This window comes from Chelonoidis abingdonii, chromosome 7, assembly GCF_003597395.2.
Source record: "Chelonoidis abingdonii isolate Lonesome George chromosome 7, CheloAbing_2.0, whole genome shotgun sequence".
Lineage (NCBI taxonomy): Eukaryota > Metazoa > Chordata > Testudines > Testudinidae > Chelonoidis > Chelonoidis abingdonii.
The window spans coordinates 111,451,543-111,476,086 of NC_133775.1; the positions used below are offsets into that span (position 1 = coordinate 111,451,543).

At 58.1% G+C, this 24,544-nt stretch overlaps 1 protein-coding gene across 3 annotated transcripts; it reads left to right on the forward strand.

Annotated features, from left to right (window-relative positions):
• The first annotated feature begins 841 nt into the window (after positions 1-841).
• N4BP3 (NEDD4 binding protein 3) lies at positions 842-22,977 on the forward strand. 3 transcript variants are annotated; one of them, XM_032794747.2, is made up of 6 exons: positions 842-1,976; positions 2,958-3,038; positions 18,083-18,529; positions 18,931-19,488; positions 20,314-20,571; positions 21,037-22,977. In XM_032794747.2, the coding sequence occupies exons 3-6, from the start codon at positions 18,113-18,115 to the stop codon at positions 21,607-21,609; spliced, it is 1,806 nt and encodes a 601-aa protein (XP_032650638.1). In that variant the 5' UTR covers positions 842-1,976; positions 2,958-3,038; positions 18,083-18,112; the 3' UTR covers positions 21,610-22,977. The 3 variants fall into 3 exon arrangements, with proteins under 3 accessions (XP_032650638.1, XP_032650635.1, XP_032650636.1); XM_032794744.2 differs by lacking the exons at positions 842-1,976; positions 2,958-3,038 and adding an exon at positions 10,018-10,107; XM_032794745.2 differs by lacking the exons at positions 842-1,976; positions 2,958-3,038 and adding an exon at positions 17,614-17,843.
• Positions 22,978-24,544: the final 1,567 nt, after the last annotated feature.

The window sequence follows — 24,544 nt, forward strand, 5'->3', positions numbered from 1 at the left end:
AAGAGGGATTAGTTACATGGGTACCTGGAGCTGAGACAAGGAACAAAGGGTTGGAAATGAGCAAAGGAAAAGCTGCCAGCAGTCCATGAATGCAGCCATGGAGGTGCGACAGAAAGGGTAGGAACTCATTGCATGGACGGATTCCTGGACAGGTGTGAACATGCCCTGGATGGGTGCTCAGCATGATCCTCTAGGCAGTACTGGGGGGGACTTACTATGGCTTTCCCCTGCGGTCTGAGGATCCCAGGAGCAAGTCATCTGTGGAGCCAAGTCCTAGGCTGTCTGACCCAACCATCGTCCAGCTCACTCCTCCAGCCGTCAGGCTGTCCCAAAGCACTCGGGCAGAAGGCAGGCAGCATGGGGCAGGAATTTGACCTAGAGGCTCTCATCAGCCATGCAGTTCCCAAGGCCAAATTTAATCTCAGGGTGCCAAGGGGGCTGGTGAAAAAATCAGGCAAAGACCCCAAATTCTGACCCTCTGCTGTTGGTTTTGGGACCTGTGCAGAATTAACTTAATATCTTTGGGCTGTTCCCAGAGGGTGGGTGTCCACTGACCCCCTAGTTCCCCGGGGCTGAACCCCTCTGTTTTGGTGTGGGGGCAACTTGTTTGGCAGAGGGGAAGCTCCTAGTGCCGGCTCTGCTACATGCGTTGGGAGGACAGAGGTCTGCAGGCCTCTCATCAGCCCACCCTGGGATCCCCCAACGAGCTGAGCGATCAAGGCTGGTACTAGTGAAAAGGCCCTGCCTGGCAGAGCTAAAGGCCCATCCTGAGGGCTGCTCCCACAGCTGCTACATCTGGGGAAGGGAGATTCTTTGTGGGTCTCCGCATCGCCACATCAGACAGACACTGGCTCGGGGAGACCCAAATCCCTGTCTCAGGTCTTACTGAACCGACAGTGAGGGTGAGAGACCACATCCACTGGGACCAGACTGAGCCCTTGTCCCCTCCCTGCCCCCATGGAGCTACTCACCTCCAGCTGCATGTGCGGAGCCCCCAGCGCTGCCCCTGGTCATCAGTGCCGATGGATCCGGTTCAATGGAGGAGGAGTCCTCATCGTTGCTCTGTCCAGAGGGAACAAACAGGGTCAGCACAGCAGACTCAGATGCTGCAAGCTTTGCCTCCCTAGGCCTGTTCCTTGAGGAATGCTCTCAGCACTGTTGTACCCCTGGGGCCACATGAGCCTAAGCTTCTGTGGCCACCACGCCCTTGTCCAACGGCTGTGTGCAGTCCTGGCAGGCTGGGCCTCTCTCACCTCCTGGCTCCATCATTTCAATGCCCACTTCAAACCGTGCTGCTAAATTGCTTTCTCTGAGAAGCTCATGGGGCAGCCAGGGTCACCCTTGGGAGCTATGTGGCATCCAGGATTGTAAGGAGATGTGCCCTTAGTTGAGCAGGAGGCAGGGAGTTCTGTTCTTCTCCACAGCCACTGACCAGACTCCACAGGTCAAAGTCTCCAGGGACACGTTCCAGGATAAAATGCCTATTGCTGCTGTCCCCCAGGCTGAGATCCTGCCCCCGACACTGAGGTGAGCAGTTTAACAGTCCAAGGAGCCCACCTGCTACCTCCAGGGTAAGCAACATACTGCTAACAACTGCCACGCTCAGAGGCCCAAAATAAGGAGAGTGAAACGCCTGGCTGGCCAGAGAGACACCATGTACCGTACACAAGGAAGGTGATTGCACCTTGGGATAAACCTTGTTCCTTCGGCTCTTCATGCTGCTGCGGAGTTTAGTGAAGAGGGACTGTGGTCCTTAGATGCTGAATGCTGGCTCGCTGCCAGGAGACAGGATCTGCATGAACTAGAGGTCAAGCTGCAGCTGCCCTCGCACCTTGTCAGGTCTGCCACGCCTGGATTGCAGCCTGAACCATCTGTGCCAGACAACACCATGAACCATGCAGTAAGCTGCTCCAGCCTTCACTGCACTATTTGTCTTGAATTCACAGGGCTCAGCCCACTAAGGACTGGGGTTGGAGGTAAAGGGAGCTAAAGGTTGTGCTGAGTCCTGCTCTTAGAAGTTATATCTTGTGGCTACACCTCACTGCCCCGGGGAAAAGCCCACCGGCCCTGGACACACAGGCTCCCCTGCCCAGGGGGCTGTTTACTTCTGAGCCAGCATGGGATCCTCCCTTTTCAGAAATAGGGCTAGGAAACCCCATCCTGTGTGGTGCAGTGGCTCTGCTCTCATCCACCCCCAGTTCTGGTCTTTAGCTCTCTGAGCCACTTTCTTCTGCCCTCTCCTTTCCCACCAGCCATTCTCCCTTCCCCTGGTCACAGGCTTTCTGCACCCAAGCTGAGACAGTGCTTTCTAGGGGTCTTTTATCAGCTAGTCAGAAAGGCCCACATCCACCGCACACCTGACCAGGTGCATTTATGGGGGGCTTCGACGTCCTCTGGATCAGTCCTTGGACCCTGCCAGAGAGGGGATTCCAACCCCCTCATTCCACTGTATGTTGGCACCAGAGAGCCCAACCCCACAAGGTAAAGGTCCCCATAGCGCTGCTCTGTGCTCTGGGGCACAAGGGGTCATGAGAAGCCCAGCTGCACCCCACACAGACCCCAGGAGAAAGGGCAAGAGGAAGAGGTGACCGTGACTGAGTCCCGGTAATGAGTCTGGCTCATAGGTCAACCACAGAAGGGGAGGAGGTAAATGGTTCCCCAGGACACCTCCATTCCCTGGCCCCAGGTCTCAGCCCCGTGGACGAGAGGGAGGGGGACAGCTGCAATACTCACTCAATCCTTCTCCTTTCCTTGTCGCAGAACAGCTGTGCCAGGGGAAGGCAGAGCTGGCCCAGGAATTGGTCGGGGTGAAGGAGAGAGTGGTGCATGGCAGTGAGGACGAGACAGTGCTCCTTTGCATCATCCAGCCTGCTGGGCAGCTGGAGTGTGCACGCCTCCCTCCACTTGGGGGTCAGGCTGTGGGGCACCACTGATGTCATGTATTTCTGCTTTTGCAGCTGGATGACCACGTAGGGGCTGCTGGAGCCAGCACCCCCTTTGGCCCGCAGTGACTGGGCATTCAGGACGGTCACGCGGAGGTGAGTCGGCTGCCACTCCTCTAACTCGGCCACCCTGCAAGACAAGAGCCCATATCAGTCCCCAGTGGCCCCTCTTCCACCACGGGCCGAGACTCCCCATGAGCCAGCAGAGATGTGGGGGGACTGCCTCCATGGCCTCTGCCCATGGCCCCAACACAGACAAACTGGAGACTGGTGTCAGGAGGTGGGGGAGGGCAAGACCCTGGTGTGGGATGGGGGGACAGAGTGGGGCTAGTCACAAGGGGTGGGTCAAGCTGCCCTGGAAGGGTGGGGGGGCTATTCACTGAGGGGGAGAGGCAGGTTGCTTGGAGGAGAGGAGGCGGGGGGATTATTCATTGAGCGGCGGGGTGGCCCGGGAAGAGGGCCAAACTTCCCTGGACGGGTGGCGGGGGCTAGTCACTGAGGGGGAGAGGCAGGTTGCTTGGAGGTGGAGGGAGGTGCATGGACAGGCGCACGCGAGGACGCTAGACGAATAAGTCACGATCCGGCTGAGGAGAGCAGGGGCAGGGGACTTATTCAAGGTGAGGGGGGGAGCATGGGCGGAAGCGTGAGCGGCGGGGGGGGGGGAGCGAATAACTCCCTGGAGGGCGTAAGGGGGGTAAGTCCATCCATCAGGGGGAAAGCCAGGCTTGCCTTAGGAGGAGAGGAGCGCTGGAGGGATTATTCGAATTGGAGACGAGCACCCTAGTGAGCGAGGAACAGCACACACACATTCCGCATGGAGGGCGGGCGGGGATGGTCACCGAGAGGGATGAAGGCAGTTGCTGTAGAGAGGCGGGGGGGGGATTATTCAGATGAGTAGCGGAGGCCGGCCCGGAGGGAGCGCTTAGCCCCCTGAGGGGTAGGGGCTAGTCACTTGGGGGAGGGGGCAGGTTGCTTGGAGGAGTGGGTGGGGGGCTAGCCACTGAGGGAGGAATGGGGAGATTGACACCGTGAGGGGGCGGGGCAGGGCAGCCCGGGGGGAGGGGCAAGCTGCCCTGAAGGGGGATCCGGGGGGCGGGCTAGTCCCTGAGGGGGCAGGGCTCTTCACTCCGGGCGGGGGCTCTGGGCTCCGTGCTCCGCCTCCATGGGGCTCCCTGGCCCGCCCACGTGGCACCGACACGCCCCATGCGAACGTCACAGAGCGGCGGGAGGCGGGGCCTACACGGGCCGGAGAATCCCGGGGGCCAGAGCCTGCCAGGCCACTAGCCCCGCCCACGGACCGCCGAGCCCGGGGGGCGGGGCGATGGCCCAGGCGTGGGCCGCAGGGAACAGCCCTAACCCCGGGCGGAGACAGCAGGGTTGGGGGGTGAGGGTGTCTCTGCTGCTGCCCCTCCCAGCTGTAAATAGCCCCAGGCCGGACTCTGTCTGCGGGAGGGCACAGGGAGGTGGGCAGCCGATGGCTGGTGCCGGATCTGCTGGGCAGAGCTTCCTGGGTGTGGGGCAGGCCTGTGGGGCCGGGGGCGGCTCTAGGCACCAGCACGCCAAGCGCATGCCTGGGGCGGCAAGCCACGGGGGGGCGCTCTGCCGGTCGCTGCGAGGGCAGCAGGCAGGCTGCCTTCGGCGGCTTGCCTGCGGAGGGTCCGCTGGTTCCGCAGCTTCGGCACACCTCCTGCAGGCATGCCGTCGAATCCGTGGGACCGGTGACCTCCCACGGCAAGCCGCCAAAGGCAGCCTGCCTGCCATGCTTGGGGCGGCAAAATACCTAGAGCTGCCCCTGCTTGGGGCCCCCCAGTACAAGGTGGGGCAGATGGTTTAGCATAAGTAGCTAACACACGTTTCAAGGGACCGTTCAAGGTGAAGTGGCCTGTTAACAGTCTCTAGTCAACTGAGGGGTTGCTAGCGGGTCACAGGTTGTTGTAATAAGCCATAAATCCAGTGTCTCTGTTCAGTCTGTGAGTTATAGTGTCTATAGGGTGACCAGATGTCCCAATTTTATAGGGACAGTCCCGATTTTTGGGTCTTTTTCTTATATAGGCTCCTGTTAGCCCCCACCCCCGTCCCAATTTTTCACACTTGCTGTCTGATCACCCTAAGGGTCTAGCAAATTTCCCAATTTAAGCTCCCAGGCTTGTCTTTTGAAGATATTGTGCAGGTTTCCTTAGAGGACAAGGACTGAGAGGTCAGACGTGGAGTGATCGCTTTGTGAGAAGTGTTCACCCACAGGTGATGGGGTGTTTGTGATTTATCATTTTCCTGTGTGAGATACAGAGACAGCGCAGTGGTTGTCTAGTTGCACCGTCATAGTTGCTATTAGGGCATGTAGGGCACTGGCTGAGGTACACCATGTGTTGTTGAAAAGCATGTGTAGGACCCCTGGATCTTGAGTTGGGGGGTGGAGGTGTTGCTCATCCTACCAGTACAGATATGTCTGCTGGTTTTGCATCTGTTGCCTGGAAGGGTTTGGTGCTGTGTTGGGGTGTCCTGATCTGTTGGCAGCTTGTTTCTGACGATGAGTTTGGGAAGTTGTTTGAAGGCCAGAAAAGGGGTTTTGGGAAAGATTTCTTATGCGATGTGGTCCCCATTGAGTATGGGGTGTAGTTATTTGATACCTCATGTGGGTTGGTAGGTGACAACTCAGGGTGTGCAGTTGGAGGTGGTTTTAGTTCTGTATTGAAGCAGGTTCTCTCAGGCAGGGCTTTGGAGCGGAGCCTGGAGCTGGAGCATGGAGCAGCTCTGGAGCAGTGGAGCTGCAGGTTTTTGCCTGGAGCTGGAGCGGAGCTGGAGCACAGCTCCAAAGCCCTGACTTTCAGGATATTTGGGAGGCTCATTCCATGGGGCGAGGCAGAATCCTCTGCTGATTGGAACTGTACCATTAGGAGCTCTTATGCCTCATCCCAGCCCTGGACAGAAGAAGGAAGAGAGGGACTGAGCCAGGGGCAGGGAGACAGGCCAAAACCGCTCCCCATTGCTCGGGGAAAACTCCTGTTTGACTACAGGAGGGCAGGGGTAAGTTTGCAGCATTCCTTAGTAAATCAGTGACTATTGCACTAGCTCAGGTTTCCCCCAGGGGGAGCTGAGGTGCCAGTGAAATATACTGTAAGAGCTTCAGGGACCAGCCAGGTAAAGTCCTGGCAGCTAAGAAATGGACTGACTGCGGAGTTCTACTGCATTTTCTGGGCTGTCCTCAGCCTGGCCCTTGCCACCATCTGAGCCGAGTCCTTAAGGACCCCGTCGTGCCCACCATCCATGCTCACCCTGCTGCCGAAGAAGGGGAAACTCAGAGCTATTGAACTGGCACCCAGTTTCGCTCCTCAGCGTGACTACAAGGTCGTAGTGAAAGCCATCTCACTGACCCACCCCAGCCACTCTTACACTATCCCAAGACAGACCGTCTTCAATAACCTCCAAGAGAAGAGACCTAAAGGACCTGTAGCAACAAGGTCCCAAGTACAACTATCTCCTTCTACCTGGGTCCCCAAAACCTGCTGAGGCAGTGGGGCTGATGGCATTACCACTTGCTCCAGAACGTACCCATACATCCCGGCCTGGCAAGCGGAGTGATACCAAGTGGGTGTATGACTAATGCCTGTTCTGTGCACATATGGGACTCTAAGACTGTGCTGCTAGGGGAAGTTAACCTACTGTGATGAGACTTTACTATTATCGATCCTACAACACCCCAAACTGGGCCTGCTTGTCACATAACAAGGCAGATCCATGTCCCAGGGGATCACAACTGAAATAGATAACCCACTGATGAAGGCAGGGAGGGGAAGAGATGGCCTTTGGGCCAGAAGATGCATTGGACAGACTGCCCTGCTTTCCAAACTGCTGTGCTACTGAGGTGTCTGCACATGGTGTAATCAGCATGGAAGTGTGGGAGTGCATGTGTTTGTGAGCACTACCTAGTGCAGCTTGAAATTGTGTAAAGGCTCTTGTGCAAACTGGGTCTCTCAACATGTTATGGCATCAACCCCAGAAAACTATAGTCACAAAGAGAGCCAAGACAGAGAGGGTGAAGGAAAGATATATTTTACTGAGGAGATTTTAAAAGAGATGGGGAGTTGCTGAGAGAAATTTTGTGTGCACACAGTTGCAAGTGAGTTTGTGTTAAGAGGCTTACAGGACATTTCAGGGCTGCAGAATCAGTAGGATGTAAGAACGCTTTGGCCAGACCTCCTTCCACCCCAGATCCATCGTCCCTCCTCTGGCTCTTCCAGCCCCAGATGCTTCCTGCACTGGGGAAGGGGGCATGTTGTGGAGCTTGGTGGCAGGGCAGCTCAGAGCCTATGGGACTAGGGTATTCCTCAGGGAAGCTCAGGCTTTTGTTTTGCCCCTTGCAGGCAATGCTGATGTGCCCCTCCCTGGTGCCTAACTGAGCAACCCCAACCATTTAAAAACTGAGTCAGGCCCCAGTAAATCAGGCTCTTAGCTTCACAGTGGTGAGCTGCTCAGAACCAGTAGCCATAGTCTCTGCCTGGAGGCAGGTGTGTGTCACATGGCGCGTGTAATTATTGAGTTAGAAGGTGCCGGTGCTTTGCTTGGGTCCCTGTTTTGGAATGAGCTCGGCTTGTGCTTGCATCCTTGTCTCTGCTGCAACCATCATCACACCCCAGAATCCCGACTCCCTGAGCTGGTGACAGCTGGGGAGAGGACACAAAGGAACAAAACCAGGCCCCAGCTGGGAGTGAGCCGGTCTGATTCAGAGGCATTGATTGTGTCACATTTCATGACTAAAGCAGGCAGGTGCGGCAAGGAGAGAGCTCATCCCTGCGCTGTGCTCTGTGTAACTGACAATGGGAGCAGCAGAGGCTCCCTGGGATTCCCTTTGAACACCTCAGCTGCCTTCCCCTGTGAGCTGGTGAAACCCAGTGAGCCAGGCTGGCTGCACGCTGAAGAATGTTTAGCAAAAAGCCCTTGTGCTGCCCCACTCCCACCCCCATCCAGCACAATCAGGGTTCTGCATGCAGCCTCCTCTCAGCCAAGGCCCGATTCTAAAATTACTGCTGCTGATTAAAGGGCTGTCACTGATCTCGCCCACATATTCTCAGCAATCAAGACTTCCATGGAGAAGTGAGAGAGGTGCCACTTAGTCTGGTGTTGACAACATGGTCTTTATAAACAGTGCAAAGGGCCTGGAGGGAGCCCCTGCAGTTCCATTACCACAAGACCCTATCATTGCAGCTCAGTAATGTGTGAACAGGAATGCTAGGTGTGCTTCCAGGCTCTGAACTGTGCATGGCTGGAAATTCTAGATGCTTCATACAATTAGATGTTTCATCCCTGGCCAGTTCTGTTTCCTGTCATCAACTTCAATGGGTTTCACAATGCAAATCCCGATGATACATGTCCAGTGCCAAGCCCCAGGGCTGTGGAGCAGACAAGTCCTGGCAGCACTGAACTCCTCACGTACACCTTCTGCAGAGAGCCAGGGCCTGTCACCATGCTCCACCAGGGCCAAGCATACATTCAAGTGCTCGTATTGCAGCAAGGTGAGCCAGGCTCTCCCCACTGATGATTGAAGCAGATCACAGTTTCCTGCTTGTGAAGTCCCTTCCCCTTTTAAGCTGCAGATTTTCTCCTTTAGGGAGTGGGCTGTGAGGCCAAGCAGCATTTCACCTTGGAACGGACTGTGACCCTCAGGGACACAGGCTCCCTGCTGCTATGGCTGTAATAAAGGGGACAGATGTGCAAGGACACACACTGCCCACGAGTGGATGTGGTGACACTGCCCCTGTAACAGCTGGAGGCATGACTTGAAGCAGCCTGCAGTGCATGTGTCCCTGCCTAGCTCTGCCTGTACCCTGGCAACCTTCTGTGGGGATAGAGCTTGTTCATGGCATAAATTCCAGCACCCAGAGGGGATGGGAGCAGCACTGTCTAACTCAGGGGTCGGCAACCTTTCAGAAGTGGAGTGCCCAGTCTTCATTTATTCACTCTAATTTAAGGTTTCGCGTGCCAGTAATACACTTTAGAAAGTCTCTCTCTATAAGTCTATAATATATAACTAAACTATTGTTGTATGTGAAGTAAATAAGATTTTTAAAATGTTTAAGAAGCTTCATTTAAAATTAAAATGCAGAGCCCCTTGGACTGGCGGCCAGGACCCGAGCAGTGTGAGTGCCCCTGAAAATCAGCTCGCCTGCCGGCTTCGGCACCTGTGCCATAGGTTGTCTACCCTGCTTTAACTCCTCCAGTAATAGTACTTGCCCTCTACCCATCTCTAGCACCTGCCGGCCAAGGGCTCCAAGCACATTGGGAATGTCTATTCGTAAAGCTTCATAATCCCCCCCTGGAGGGAAGGGCTATTATCATCTTTGTGCCAGAGCCCAGCGTTCTGGTGCCGGGCGTGAGCAAGGGGCTGGTAGAGAGGCCAAGCGGGCACTAAGAATGAATACTTGGTTTGCTCCCTAACGTCTAAGGAGGGGCTCATAGCATGGAACAGGTGTGGATGCCGGGAGTATCCGGTGGGCTGCATCTGCTCCCAGTCAAGCCCACCCTGACCCAGCACCTTGATGCCAGCAGCAGCAGCAGCAGCAGCAGCGCTGCCCAGGGTTCGTGTATTTCTAGCTGCCTTGGATGTGCTGGAGCAGCTGGAAGGAGGGAGTTCGGTGGGTGCTCTGGGGCAGGCAGCTCGCTGCAAGCCTGGCAAGAGCGGGTTAGGCAGGCGAGGGTTTCCCCCAGCCCAGGGTCTCCAGTTACAAGTGAAGAGCACTGCAAGGTGGGGCTGAGCCGGGCTCTGTGGATCGGAGCCTCCACGTGCCTCCCCAGAGGTGCCTGCAGGCAGAGGCGGTGCTAACTGGGAATATTTCCCCCTCCAATGAAAAGCGAATAGGGGCCCCCAGAGCTGCCTGGAGGCTCTAAGCAATCGCTTAATCTGCTCCCGCTTGCAAGGCTACCGGGCTGTAGGAGACAACGGCTACTTCCCTGCGGGGGCGTCCAGCCGCCGGCCCCACCCCCCTTTCAAATCGCGGCGGGCAGCGGCCCCGTGGGCTCGCGGGGTGGGGCTGGCAACGCGGGGCCCCGTCTCCAGGCCGCGATCCAGGCCGGGCTTTGGGTTCCCAGAGCGGCCGCGAGATCCAGGCCGGGTTTTGCCGCTGCCCCGGCGGCGCTGCAGCAGCCGCGTGGAGCCCGCGCCGCGAGCGTGGTGAGTCCCGGTGCCGACCGCGGGGCACGTGTCCGCCGACCCTCGGGCCCAACTCCCCTGCTACGGGCCCCGCATCCGGCTGGGGGCTGGCCCGGCCCGGCAGGAGACTGGCTTTGTTCGGGGAGTGCTGAACCCCGCAGCGCGTGAGCGGGGCTGGTCCTGCCCGGCCCGGCTCGGCCCGGCCAGGTAGGAGACTGGTTTTGTTCGGGCCGAGCAGGGTAGGAGCGCGGAGCCCTTGCGGGGGCTCGAGCCCTGGGCTGTCGGTAGCGAGGCCCCTCTGCGGAGCGGCCCGAAGGCCTGGGAGGCGCTGGGCGTCTCGGGGCTGAGCTGGTTCGGTCGCGCGTTACGGGGCTTCAGAGCAAGGTCCCGGGGGCGGTGCTGTGCCCTGGCCCGCTCCCAGTGGAGCCGGCAAGCTGGGCCGGACTGGGACGGGATTGGAGAAAGGCCGTTTCTCTGTCGCTATTGCTAGTGTCCGTGACTCCTGCGTCCACCTGCCGACCCAGCGCTGGTGGAGGAGACCCATCCCCCGCTGTTGGCTTGAGATCTGATCAGAATTAGCCGCGGTCCCAGGTCCCTGACCTGCGGCCCCCATTGGCTCCAAGTTGTGCATGCCCAGAGCCCTGCGCCATGAATGCCGCCACTCCGCTGCCAGGGCTGCTCTGGTCACTTCAGGTTCTCTGTGGCCTCAGCGCTGGGATAGCTGAGAATTTAAGACTTAGATTTTTAAAACAGGTTCTTTCCTCTCTGGCCATAGGAAAGATCCTCCACGTGGGGGAAAACAACTACTGCCCAGGGGAGACAGGTGAACTGACTGTTCCAGGTGCTGTTAGACACTCGGAGAACACAACAGGAATGTTTCCTTCTCCTCCAGCTCCTGTTCTGAGCTGTTACCTGCGGCAATAGAACATGAACAGTGCTCAGAGAGGAGTGTGGGTCTGGAGCAAAAGGTGACCCCCTTCCGCAAGAATGTGTCTGTATTTCAGCGTGGATTGCTTTCACGGAAATACCTGCCTGATCTGTGGTGTGGGAGGACCAGGGAGGAACACCAGCCCTTTCTGCCGCACTCTGACCTCAGCTCCTCAGCCTCTTTGCATGGGCCCCTGACATGGGATGCTCAGGGTTTATGGGATTGGGCAGTGAGGGCTAGCTGACTTGGGCTCTTGGCTTATTCAGCATGTGTTGGGGTTTGCTAGGATTTTACACTTGAAGATCCCCCACCTGTCCCCGCAGGTGTGTTCCTCCTGCTGAGCACTGCTGGTCATTTTAGAGCTAAGGTGGTCTGCGGTCCCCATCAGCCCACTGTTGTCTCCCTGTCACCATTGTGAAGTGGTGTGTCTGTGGAACTCGGGTTACAGAACCTGCTAGTGGGGCTCTGTTGCACATGGTGTCTGACAGCAAGCCCTTGGCAAAGGGGAGGGGATGCAGAGTAGCGGCGGGAGTTGTCCTAGGGACGTGTGGTATGAGTATGGGTGGCTGAATACTTTGTCTGGAGCTTGAACCATTCCTAGGTTGTACTGTGCTTTGGGACTTCATGTGGGATAGCAGCTGGGGTCCTCCGACCCCTGCTGTCTAGTGGAGGTGCTCAGGTAGTGCTCCCAAGCTGTGATGTTCACCTGCCCCGAGGATTTCACAACCCACAAGATCTGGCACAAGAGGCCAGGAAACACCTGCCATTTTCATGGTCTGGTGCTTCTGCCTCCACTTGCCACAGGCATCTTGTGGCTTTCCATGGAGGTGCCCATCCTCATTTAGGGGTTGATGATGTTTGGGGGTTCCTGGTTCTTCCCGTTGGAATAAGAAGGGATGGGCAGCCCCATGCTGAGCCTCCTGTCGCTGCTCGGCACCTGGGGGTGGTAAATAGCAGGTGGTTCTTGGGGCAGGGAGGTGGAGCAGCAATTGTCTAGCGCAGGGGGTTCTCAAACTTCACTGCACTGAGACCCCCTTCTGACAACAAAAGTTACCACATGACCCCAGAAGAGGGGATTGAACCCTGAGCCTGCCTGAACCCCACTGCTGCTGGTGGGAAGCCAAAGCAGAAGCCCAAGGGCTTCAGTCTTAGTCTGGGGGCCTGTAATCTGAGTCTTGCTGTCCTGGGTGGTGAGGCTTTGGCTTTGGTCCCGGGCCCCAGTAAGTCTAAGCCAGCCCTGGTGACCCCATTGGTCTAGTGTTTCCAGCCCATGCTGAGATTCTTGTCAGGTTTTGGGGAATAACCCCCAGCCTCCCTGCCCGGGACAGACTCCCTGGGGCTGCTGGATTCTTGCTCTTCATTGTGGCTCAAGGGCATGGTGAGGAAGCCTGGCAAAGCCAGTCTCTAGGAGCCAACAAAGCCCATCTCCCTGGGGTCTTCAGGACTCAGGGGGTTGGGCCATTTCCTTCCAGGTTGCTGACATGAGTGCAGCCCAGACTGCAGGCTTGGTGGCCTGTGTGAAGTGCTGGGGGTGGGGGGGGAGGCGTCGGGTAGTGCCCTAAGCCCTGAAAGCTGAATCTAATTTTCAAAAACTCAGTCTTAAGCGTGGGTTGCAGAGCTTGCCCCTGTGGGTACAGCCACTGCTTGAACCCTGCTCTGGGCTCTTCGCTGACCAGCTCTAAATCCCAGGCTACGTTGTACTGGCAGCATCTTCCCAGCTCGAACGTTCCCTGTGCAGATGCCACCGGGCTGAAGTGTTCCATCTGTGTGGCCATGGGATGGGGCTGCTTTCCCATCCTGCCTCAATGCCTCCCACCCCACTCCCATGCTGCTGCAGGGCAGCTTGTGTCATCATATGGCTGGTCCCCATTTGTCCCTGCCCCCCAAGTGCAGCACTGCTGGGTGGATGGCACCTTCCCTTGGAATGCAGCCCCAGCCTCACTGTCCCTCTGTGACTCATGCTGTAGCCATGACCCTGGGGAAGTGTCTATGGTTTAATTCTCCCCCCATCTCGGTGCCTGTCCCTTTTGTTATTGAAGACACAGGCTGTGCTGATGCCTGCCTCTCCAAAGTCAGGGCAGGTTACCAGGGCCCTGCCTGCTCCTGATGAAGTCGTGGCCAAGCTCCCATTGAATCCAGGCTCTGCTGCACTGCACGAGCCCTTCCCCAGGCTCACTCTGTGGAATGCGTGTGCGGCCACTGCACTGACTTGCCCGGTCCAGAAGGGCCCTTCCAGCCCAGTGGGGTTGGAGCCCAGCAGGTGCCAGAGGCTGATTTGAAAGGAACTTCCAGACCAATCGGGATACAGGCCCAGATCCTGGCAAGACTCTGTGGACTCAGGCATGTCCCATTGGCACGTGGAGGGAGCTGATATCCTTGCTTTGTGGCTGTGCAATGTCATGTGCAATAGACAAACCTCACTAACCAGCTGCCACCCAGGAAGGGGCTGGGGCGTCACTCATTGAGCATTCCCTGTTCCCAGGAGCTCCTGGACCAGGTGAGAATGTTCGTCAGGTTTGTGTGTCATGGATACCTTCAGGCTGCTCCCAATCTGTCTGTGCAGCAGAGGCTGGGAGTTAGCCAGGCATCCTGTGGCTGTGATCTCCGCAGTGCTAAGTGGGACTGGTGCGGCTCACCTCCCAGGAACAGCCGGGTGCTTTGGGGACCAAAGTAGGTGTCTCAGTAAGGGATGTTCTCCCCTTGCAGGAAGTTGTGACCCCACTGCCCCAGTGTGACATTAGGGGGTGATGTGCTGCTGCTGTGCTCTTCCAGGGGTGATGTCAAATGGCACCTGACTGCTTGGGATCATTGTATCCGTAGCCAACATCATGAGAAGCTGGCTGGACAAAGCTAACTCAGAAAACCGCTGAGCCTGAGTCATCTCCACACTGCGGGATTGAGTGAAGCCATGAAGGAACAGGACCAGCCGCCCCGTGGAGCAGGGGGCTCCTCACAGCCCCAGGTGCTGTGGTTACAGCTGTCTGTCCTAAGGCATTGCAAGGTGGTGTGTGCGAGGAACACAGCCTGGCCTCTGCCTCCTCTCTGGGGTTCTAGGCTTGGCTGAGTCCCCTGGAGAGTAGCCCAGTACTGCTGGCTCAGCCCTGGGAGCTCATGGAGCCGTAGGTGGGAGGGCTGCCTGACAGAGGGACCATTCTGACCATGCAGGCGGAGCCCCTGTGGAGCACAAACGGTGCAACCCCTCGGGGTTCCTGTGGCCAGCCCAGAACTGGGTGAGCTTGAGTGGGGCTTTTACAAAGAGATGCTCAGTCTCGATTTCGAGCCTCCAGTGGTGGCGAATGAACCCTGCAAGCTGCACCAATGGTTAATCCCTCTCCATGCCCCGTGTTCAGTCTGAAGTGTTTCATTCCTGTGTGAAAGCGTGTGGGGTTACCCTCGAGCCCAAGGAGGGTGGCTGTGTCCCGGCTGGGTCAGAGAGTTGCTTTCCAGTCCAACACACCTGGAAATCCAGCTTGGGTCCCAGCCCCTCAATGGGGGTGTGTACAGGGTTGTTCTGGGGTGGGCCACCCCACTGACATGGCTCACTCAGGGGAGAGCAAGGGGCCAGTGGTCCGAGAGGCCTGGAACTGCATGGTGCCCACCCCTGCCATGTTCCCTATAGGCAGCCCAAAAGCCCCTTCTAAGAGGGGGAAGGGGAGGAGGCAGTGGACTGGCACCTGGGTATCACTTGCCTTGGTCTTCCAGATCAGAGCTGTGCACTTGCAGGGAGATGCCAACTGGGCACTGGTGTCAGTGGCATCTCGGGTACAGGGAGGAGATTGGGCCCAGGAGCTCCTGTAAACTGAGCTGCTCCGTGGACCATCCCTGGTCCACAGAGGCAGTCTACCCCTTCTTGGGGTGCTTGTGTGGGTCTTAGGGGGAATCGGCTGTGGGGTCTGCTGGTGGAGAATCTGGTGCTTGAGGTGCAGGGAGCCCTGAGGAGCGAGAACCCTTGCAGACCCTTTGAGCTCCCAGCTCCCCGGAGGAGCATGGCTCCCTCCTCCCCAGGTTAGAAGCCATATGCAGGTGGCTTGTGGGAGCAGATGCTGGGTTCCCTAGGAGGGAGATGACCTTGCAGGGCAGGAGCTGTCAGACAGGTTTGTTTGTGACAGTGATTAAAGGGGAGTTGTTTGTTTACACAGCACCCTGCAGAAAGCTGGAGTGTTACACCTGAGCTGGGAGCTCCCTTGGGCCAGGGCAGTGCCTGACACAGTGTCCCCAGCAGGGATCTGTCAGGCACTGGCAGTGCTGGGCTTGGAGCAGGCTGAGCCCCAAGCTGCAGTGTGCCGAGACTTGTAACAGGTTCCCAGCCATGGGCCTTGGACAGCTTCACCTCTCCACCCACATACTTGGATGGCCTGTTCTCACTGGGTCTCTGAAGGGAAGGTCCCTCCCCTGCCCCCTAGACAATCGGGTATCCAGGCTGAGTGTTCGAGGACAAGTGGGTGAGAGTCATGGCACAGGCTTTGCTTTCCCGGCACAGGCAGTACTGCCGCATGGGCAGCCTGGCAGCCCTGCTGTTCCCATGGGAGCCTTCACTCCCAGCGTAGCCTGTTCGTTTTTGGCTGTCAAGTGATATTATTCCAGGGCTGGTTGGTCTTTGCTGGGCAAGTCATTTAACTGCGTTGTCTCATGTTCCCTGTCTGTAAAATGGGGCCTCTAGCGAGCTCTGCTCCCGCTGGCTCTGCAGTCTTTGGCTGCCTGTCCCAACGAAGAGCAGAGGGAGGATGTTGGAGGCAGGGCACAGAGAGCAAGACCCTGGAGACTGCCTTTGCCAGTGGATTTGGGTGCCCGAGGCAAAGCGTGAGCCTGCAGTGAGTGGGCAGCAGCCTCTGGGAGCATTGGGATGAGTTCCGCAGTCCAGGGCAGGTGGAAATGCTGCCGAGTGCCTGGCTGGGAGAGCTCCTTGCTCTGGGCATCATACTGGTTCTCAAGCCTGGCTGGATTCTCTGTGCTCCCTCCTGGTGTGGCAGCAGCCCTACAGCTGCTGCTATCCAGGGTTGAAGGGCAGGGAACAGGCAGCTGCTCCCTCAGTGTTGGAGCCAGCCTGGGGAGTGGACCATGTTGGGGATGATGCTGGGGTCAGTAACCCTATGCACTGAGGGGGAGGCCTGATCACTGCCCTGGGTAGCTCTGGGGAGGGGGAGGCTGTTCCAGCCCACTGCGTCTCACGGGAAGGATGAGGGGCTTGTTAGTTGCTAAGCAGCATTGTCAGTTTTCTCCTGGGCTTCCTCCCAGCAGGACAGAGTGTGCAGCCTGGAACCTGCTATGGAAACTGCCACTTCCTGCCTCATGTCCTTCCTGTTCCTGCCTCCCCCACTGGTGCCATCTGGCCAGTGCCCCGCAGCCCCCATCCCACAAGATCTGTTTCCATTCGCTGCCTGGAATGGAGTGTCTCAGCCCTTCCCCTCCTCAGGCTTCAGCTTCTGCTGCTGTCTGGAGGAACTGGATGCTTCGCCCCCTGCCCATCCTCGAGGGGGTGGGGTGGGGTGGGGTGGGGTGGGGGAGAGAGGGAGCGCTGGCCATGGGGCCTTGGGTATGTGCAGGCCTGGGCTGCCATTTGCCTTACTCCTCTTGGTGCAGCTGGTCAGGCCCAGAAGGTTGAGGTGGGGCAGGAACCCTGTTCTGAGCCCATGGGACTTGGCAAGAGTTTGTCCATTGAGTGCAGTGGGGTCAGGACCAGATCCCAGCCAGACTTTCCATCCCAGCTGCAGCAGAGCCCTGCTGCCCTGAGGGACTGTCTGGGGGCACCTTGCATCCGCCGCCTGTGGGCTCTGGCAGCGCTTGGCATGATCAGTGGCCCAATCTCCAGCAAAGAGCCGTGTTTCCCAAAGAGCCGTGTTTCCCCTGCAGGGGCTTCCCCTGGTATCTTGCACTTGCACCTCAAGGCTGAAAGCTGCTGGGCTTCTTTCCCCCAGCTCCTGAGCTGCTGGGTCTTCCTCAGAAGGGAAAGGGGCTGAACTAAGGGGGAGGGCGGAGGTGCTGGCCTGACAGCCCTGGGGGAGCCAGTCATGCCCACAGCGGGTGCAGCTCTGACAGGAACACTGCCCCCTCCTTGGGAGCCAGGGAGTAGCAGCCTCTGTAGCGCAGCCAGCCCTTAGCCCCTCTGCTGTGGCTGCTAACAGGGAGCTAAGCTGGATGCTGGATTTTGTGTTACCGAGACCCCAGTTTGCTGGCCCCAGAACAGCCATGGAGGGGTGTCATCTGCCCTGCTGGGCTGGATCCCCCACACCCCTCGACTGCTCTCCCCTGAGCCGGTCTGAGGAGCCCCCGCAACGCAGTGCTGTGGCCAGGGTCTGCAAAAGGCTCCTGGAAGCACCATTGGTGTGTGTGAGAGAGACACGAAAGATCATGCTGCTGGCCCAGGGGCCTGTCTGAGCTGGGAGGAGGCAGCCACAGCCGTGTGTGGACCAGTTGTCCAGGACAGAGCCCAGGTGGGCGACGAGCTCTGGAGCTTTCCTGCCTGGCTGGGTGGCATGTGCTTGTTTTGGTTTCCCTCCCCAGCCCCTCAGGCAGGAGGAGGAGGAGCTGGGTGTGGGAACCACCATGTCAGGCAGGAGGGAGCAGTTCAGCCTTGGCTGGGTGGCAAGGCAGATCGACTTCCAGCTGGATCCTCCCAGCATGCTGCTCCCTGGGGCTTGGCTCTGGCTTCCTGGGGGGAGCAGGTCAGTGGCAGAGGACCCTGCTTTATCTCTGGGGAACATGCTAGTGTCTGGCTGGCTCCTGTTGGGGCTCCCGGCTCTAGAGGCTGAAAGAGGGCACCTGCTTCCTCAGCTTACAGGCCTGAAGGGAGCAGCTGGCTCTGTACAAACCCTCTCACCAGAGGCTGCTTGTAGGCAGGGGGCGGGGTTCCCTGCATGGGGCCCCGGATTGTTCTTTGGGGCCCTGCTGTAAATGCTGGGAGTAGTAGTGGGCTCTGCGTGACACAGGGAGATGTGGCCTCTCTGCCTCCCCTCTGGCTGTCTGGGCATCCCTGGGGATGTGGGGAGGGAGCCCTGCTCTCCCGCTCAGGGTGGGGCTGGTGGACATAGAGTGGCCCCTTTGCTAATTGTCTGTTCCTTCCTTTGGCAGTGCTGGTACCACACGTTGGTCTAATTCTCCATGGCAACAGCACAGGCCCCTCATGTGACCTGTGACCCTGGCAACTGCCTCCTTGACTCTTCCCTAGCCCCTGCGCCTGGGAGCTACGGCTGCGGCATGGGCAGTGTGGGCAGCCTGGTGGAGAAGCAGGACTTGACGCCCGTGGAGCTGCGGACCGTGCTGGGAGGCTCGCGGGGGTTCCGGCAGCCGGACGGCCTGCTTCGCAAGGGCCCGAGCCAGCGGGAGCTCTTCAGCTACCTGCACAGTGCCAGGAAGGAGCCCCGGGCCGAGAGGAAGCACCAGGTGCTGGGGGCATCCTGCAACCGGGACTACGAGAGCGACCGTGAGAACCGGTCCCCTGACTGCTACTCCCGTGAGCCCCACCGGGGGGCAGACTTCTCCAAGAGCTCGCTGCCGGAGCGGGGCCGCTTTGACAAGGTGAGGACCCTGTGATGGGCTGGGCTGGAGCAGGCAATGTGGCTGGGGATCCACATCACTAGTTGCAAGTATGTTTCCCGCAAGCACGTCGCACCAACTGCCCCTGAAATGCAGCTGCCTCTGGAATGGAATGCAGCCACCAGACGGGAGCTGGTTGGCACAGAACATGTGAGGGGGGGCCTTACGGACAGTCCCCTAGTTCTTGGCAGGCCAGGTGGTGTTGGGCTCGTGTAACTGCTGTGACAGATGGAAGCTGGGAGGTCCTTGTACATAAACCTCATATCTGTGTCCAGGGCAAAGGGGTGGGGCAGCTGGGGACGCAGACTGGGGTGCCTCAGCTCTTCTCCCTGCTGAGCGGCTCTGCTGAGACAAGGTTGATCCTTGGCTCCCTTGTCTTTCAGTGTCGAATCAGGCCATCGGCTTTCAAGGCAGTGGCTGGGAAAGGCCTGGTCTCCATGCAGGGTCTGGCCTCATCTAAAGGGCAGAAGCTGTCAAAGAGCAATGGGAGCCTGCATACCCTCCTGTCCCAGAGCAGCACCAGCGCCTCCTCCCAGCATGGCCATGTGCGCACCCATCTGCTGCACACCATCAGCTTAGATGAGGCCTCCAGTTCCAGTCACAACTCCATCCAGAGCTTCCCCATCTACCCTCCCCACTTCAAACCTGCACAGGGCCAGTTCAGCGCCTCCATGGGCCACATCAACCACATTGGGGGCTCCCTTGACAGGGCCTCCTGGGGCCCCCGAGATCCCCTGGAAGTGGAGAAAGCACCTCTGTCCTGCAAGAGCATGGCCACGCTAAGCCGTCTGCAAAGCTCCGGGGAACCCCCACCCCCCTACGAGTTCACCTACTCCCTGGAGGACGTAGTGAAGCAGCTAGAGGACCGACTGCAGGAGAAGAGTGGGGAGCTGTGGCAGTTGAAGAGGAGCCTTAGTGAGACTGAAGACCCCTTCACACAGGTGAGTGCAGTGGGGCTGGCCTCAGGGTGAAGGGCCCTGGGCCTGCTTCCTACCCCCATCCCCCAAGCAAGGTTGCTAGTGTCTCATGTGTTGCCCCTGTGCTGTTGTCTTGGAGCTCACTGCATGCTGGGGTCTGTGCGTGGTCCATGATTCCCTGGAGTGCTGTGCTGGCAGTAGTGTGCCAGTGTGTTGTCTGGTGTGAGCAGAGTGGGGGAAGGGCATGTTCACCTCCAGAATCCAGTGACCTGTTGGGCAATGGGGAGCTTGAGCTCTGCTGTTCCCAGTGCCAGAGCATCGGGCTTGCTCCAGAGAGATTGGACTGGAAAATCTCAATGCACGAGGAACCTTTTCCCCCTTGCACCAAGGGAAGGTGACGGTGGGTGGCCCATAGGAGGCCAGGGTGGCTCATAGGAGCAGCTGCCCAGCCTGTATCTGCTGTCTTGAAAAAATGGAGACATTTAGTCTCCGGACTATGTTTTCAGAAGCTCATACTAGAGTGACACTGGTTCCGTGCCAGGAGGTTAGCCCTGCTGTCCTGGCTGAATCCTGTTTGGAGATGGATTGTGTGTTGCTAGGGGGTGGCTCTTATAGAGCTGCTGCTTCCCATTCCAGTGTCATGGGGCCACGCTGCTCCTTGTGCTAGGCTTCGGTGTGACTTCCCTTTAACTAAGCCACCTCTAATCCACCATGGAGTTTGGGCAACTGCTCCCCGTGGCAGGACTGGGATCTGGAGCAGCCTCAGATACTAACAAGCTGCTGGAGAGGGCTGGGCTGCCTGACACTTCACCCCAGGAGCTAGGCACAGACTTCTGCTTGTGCCAGCAGGTTTTCGAGGACAAACAACATCTGTGGATGGATGCACTCGACGAGCTGAAGCAGATGTATGTTGCCAAGCTGCAGCAGGTGACCCAGCAGGCCCAGCGCAGCCAGCGGGCGCTGCAGTTGCAGCTCTACAAAGCACAGCAGGAGAAGAAGCGGCTGCAGGAGGAGCTGAGCCTGCACCAGGGCCAGTGCGAGGAGCTGAGGCAGTGGCAGCAGCAGTGTGAACGTGTCAGCCCCAAACTAGAAGAGACCAGGTGGGAGGTGAGTAGAGGAGAGCCCTGCAGCTCTCCTCCACCCTTCTGCCCCAACAGCTGTCCTAGTGCCCCTCCATCCCAGGGCTCCAACTGTACCATGCGCTGGGGCTATTGTGAAGGAACTTTGGCTCAGGACGAGGCAGAGTCACTGTCATCTGTGACTTAATGCAGCTATGGACCCGGCTCTAGAGCCAAAAGCCTAGTGACCCCCACCCCCCGACCCTTCCCTTCTCATCCTTCACACCCCTGCAAGGCCTTCATTTCCTGCCTGTGGGAATCCCGAGAGTGCTGCCTGGTATGGCTGCCCTGTGGCAGGTTTAATGCTCTATGCCCCTGCCTGGCAGAGTTGGGATTGAATGGGGGTTTCCTATCCAGATGCACCCAATGACTCTTAACCCCCCCCACCTCCCCTTTCCTGTGCATCTCATATCTTGCTCCATCCCTCCCCACCCTTTCTCTGCATCTCCTGCAGGTTTGTCAGAAGGCAGCTGAGATTTCACTGCTCAAGCAGCAGCTTCGAGACTCCCAGGAGGAGCTGGCCCAGAAACTCAGTGAGATCTTCAGCTTGAAGACCCAGCTGCGGGAGGCCCAGGCAGAGATGCAAGCCAAGGACTCACAGCTGGCCCAGATAGGGGACTCCTTCCAGGCCCCACCAGAGCCCAGCTCCTCCCTCCCTTTGGGGGATGCTCCCATGCCTGTCTGCCAGGACTTTTCTAGCTGTGAAACTGATGACTCCAAGTGTTGGGGTCTTCACAGCGAGAGTGGTGAGCCCCCGGAGAGGCAGATGGAGTGGCTGTGGGCAGAGCTGCTGCGTGAGCGGCGCCAGGGCCAGCTGAAGGCTGTGAACTTTGAGCTGGAGCGGAAAACCTGGCAGGAGGAGAAGGAGAAAGTGCTGCGCTACCAGAGGGAGATCCAGGCAAGCTACATGGAGATGTACCACCGCAGCCAGGCTTTGGAAAGGGAGCTGCGGCAGCTGCGGGCTGAGCCCAGAGATGCTGACGCAGACTCACCCTGGATCGAGAGAGTTGAGTCTTCAAAAATCTGAATGGGAAGCCAGCAGCCTGGACTGGGAAGGAGCAAGAGCTCTTGGGATGGTACCCAGGCTGCACCATGGACTGCTTGGGCTAGCCAAGGGGGCTTCTCCATTCAGACTGATGATGCTGTGAGTACTGCAGGTCCATCCCTGGAGGAGTCTCAGGAGCAAGTGTTACTTCTGCCTCTGCAGCAGGGACCTGTGCTCCACCAACTGCCTTTGGCAGAGCAAGTTTGCACCATGATTTTTACTGTCTGGCAAACAGAAGCCCAGCATCAAATGGGATTTCCTGTTCCTCCTCCCCATCCCCTGCTGCTTCCTACCCAGGAAGGGCTCTGACCCTGCTGGGGAGATGCCCAGCTTCTTCTCCTTACGCTGTCCAAGCTGCATGCCTGCCAGTCTTGCTGCATGTCCTTCACACTGGGGCTGCACTGGCCGCAGCAGAGAAAACCTGCCCTGCTGTGCCTGTGATGGGTGCCCATGCAGGTAACCTTGCCTTGGGGTTTGAGGCCTGGGAAATGTGACACAGATGCTGTGGAGCACTTTCTGCCGGGGCTTGAGCTGCCCTGGCACCTGGCTCTGCTGGAGTCTCTGCAGCAGGAGAAAAGGAGAGACTATAGGGCTCATGCCACAGGGGGACAGGTTCAGGGGCTTTGCATGCCATCCAGGGCTGTGGCCTCTGTGCTGAGGCTTCTCGTGCTGCTTTGGAGATGGAGAGGAGCTGGGCTGGTATCCTGACATAGAGCAGGGCGGATAGAAAGCAGCTCCTGCCCGAGAGCATGCACCATCGCTCAGACCTATCCTTGCCCACCCTCCCCTGTTCTGGCCCAGCCAACATCTGGGTATGAAGCTTTCTTGTGAGGCAGTAGCACATGCCTAGTGAAATGAGATAAATGAAGAACCTTTTCCCCCACTGGCCTGGCCTGGCCTAGCCCAGCCCAGGGGGAGGGGAGGGGAGGGACGGGACCTGCCTGTGTATGTGTAGAGTGAGTGCTCACAGGAGAGCATCTGGTGGGGTCACAGGCACAAGTGCAATTGGGGAAAGTGTGGTCAGCTTTCCCCCCATTCAGCTGCAGAGCACCCAGAGCTGCCTTTCACCAGAATGTAGGCTGTGGCTTGGTGCTGAGGGGTGGGCAGGGGCAGGCTAGCACCATGAGGTGGGGTAGGGGGCTGGCTGCTGGGTGCTCTGGATATGAAGGTCCAGGCCTGGCACAGCTCTGCTCAGCCTCTCCTGGAATAAATCTGAATTTGGTACTTCTGGCTCCTGTGGCTACTTCTTTCTCTCCCTCCATGGGGGTGACCCCAGCGGCTGGCCTTGGATTCTCATGTGGGTGAGTTACAGGCCTCCCAGCTGACAGTGTAGGGCAGCAGTGAAGCTGGTATTTACTCTGCAGCCAAAACTCCATTTGCTGCTGACCAGGAATGTTGAGCTCAAGGCAGGCGAGTCTGGTAAGGGGAGTAGTGATCCCAGGGTGGGGACCATGGGCCCAGTTTCTGAGGATGATGCAGACAGGGCTTCACTTACAGGAGCTCCCTGCTCCATTGTCTGTGTTCCTGCTGGAGTAGGGGCTCTGGTTTGTCTCTAATGGGCTGGCAGTGACATGCTGCTCTTTAAGGTCAGACACAAGTACCCCCCCGTCCCCCCCGCAGTCCTGATGCAGCGCCACTCGCCTCTCCCAGCTGCAGGTTACCTGAGGGGTGGAGAGGAACCAAACTGGCTTCCTTGAGTTGATCTACTCAGTCCTGCTGAACACAGGTGCTGGGGGGCTGGCAGGGTCAATCTCTCTGGCCTCGTCCTGGCAGCACCCTCTTGACTCTGCTTGGAACTGAAATACAAAGATGCCAACAGCTGTAGTCCCTCAACCACTGGCCAGTGTCTTCTTTTAAACCACTTCTTGTCATGGTGGTGCCTGGCACCAGTCCACGCCATCAACCTGGCTTGGCCTGCAGTGACTGAGGCTGTGCATACACAGCAGGCTCCTGGCTGCTTGCCCAGTGGGGCTTGGCTCTGAGGAGCTGGAGCCTGAGCCTGGGATCTGCTGCAGGTTTATTATTCTGGGCCAGCTGGCTTTTGAAATCTCATTTGTTTGCCGGTGCCCACATCAGGTTTACACCCAACAATTAGAGCCATGGGGAGGCAAGGTGGGACCCAGGAGAGGGCGGCACCAAAACTTGGCAGGGAAGCCAGAAACCAAGCTCCTGCTGCAGATGCCACAGGGCAGAGTCGGGGCGACTCAGGAAGAACCGAGTGTTTAGATTATTGGGTTGGTGGTGAAACTGGTTTCCTGAATTCCACAACATTGATTCACGCTCTTTGAGAGAGAGAGGCCCAGCCGGTGTAGCTGTCATTGCTATGCTGCAGGGGACCGTCTCCAAACACATGAGCAGCCGAGCAGCTCCCCCTTGCTTGGGATCTTAAGGCTATGACAGCCCTTCGTCCAGGGGCTTCTAGCCTGTGCAGACAGCCTCATGCTGCCCCTGTCTCTCTTTGACCCAAGCACCATCACTGAACCAAAGGGACCCTGTGGAGCCCTTTCCAACCCACCCCAGCAAAATGCTCCCTAGGAATGCAAAATACGCTAGGAAGAGAGGCATGAATGCAGCTGATGTGGCCAGGGCAGCCGTGCCTTCTACAGGGCTTGGCCCAATGTTAACTGAAACATGCCAGTGCTGCAGGAGCCTGCTCAAGAGCAGGGTCAGTTTTTTCCTGCTATTCAGACTGACAACTCTACAGCCTGATTCCAGCCCCTTGCTCCTACTTACAGCCCTGTCTAGCTCCTGTACAACTCCCCTCCCCACTCACCATTCCCTCCCCATGGTTCTGATCCCCCCCAGCACTGTTCCCACCCCGCAGCACTAACCCCCCCTGCACTGACTTCCCCCTCACACTGTTCTGACCCCCCCCGCATAGTATCCCCTACACTGACCCCCCCGCATAGTTCCCATC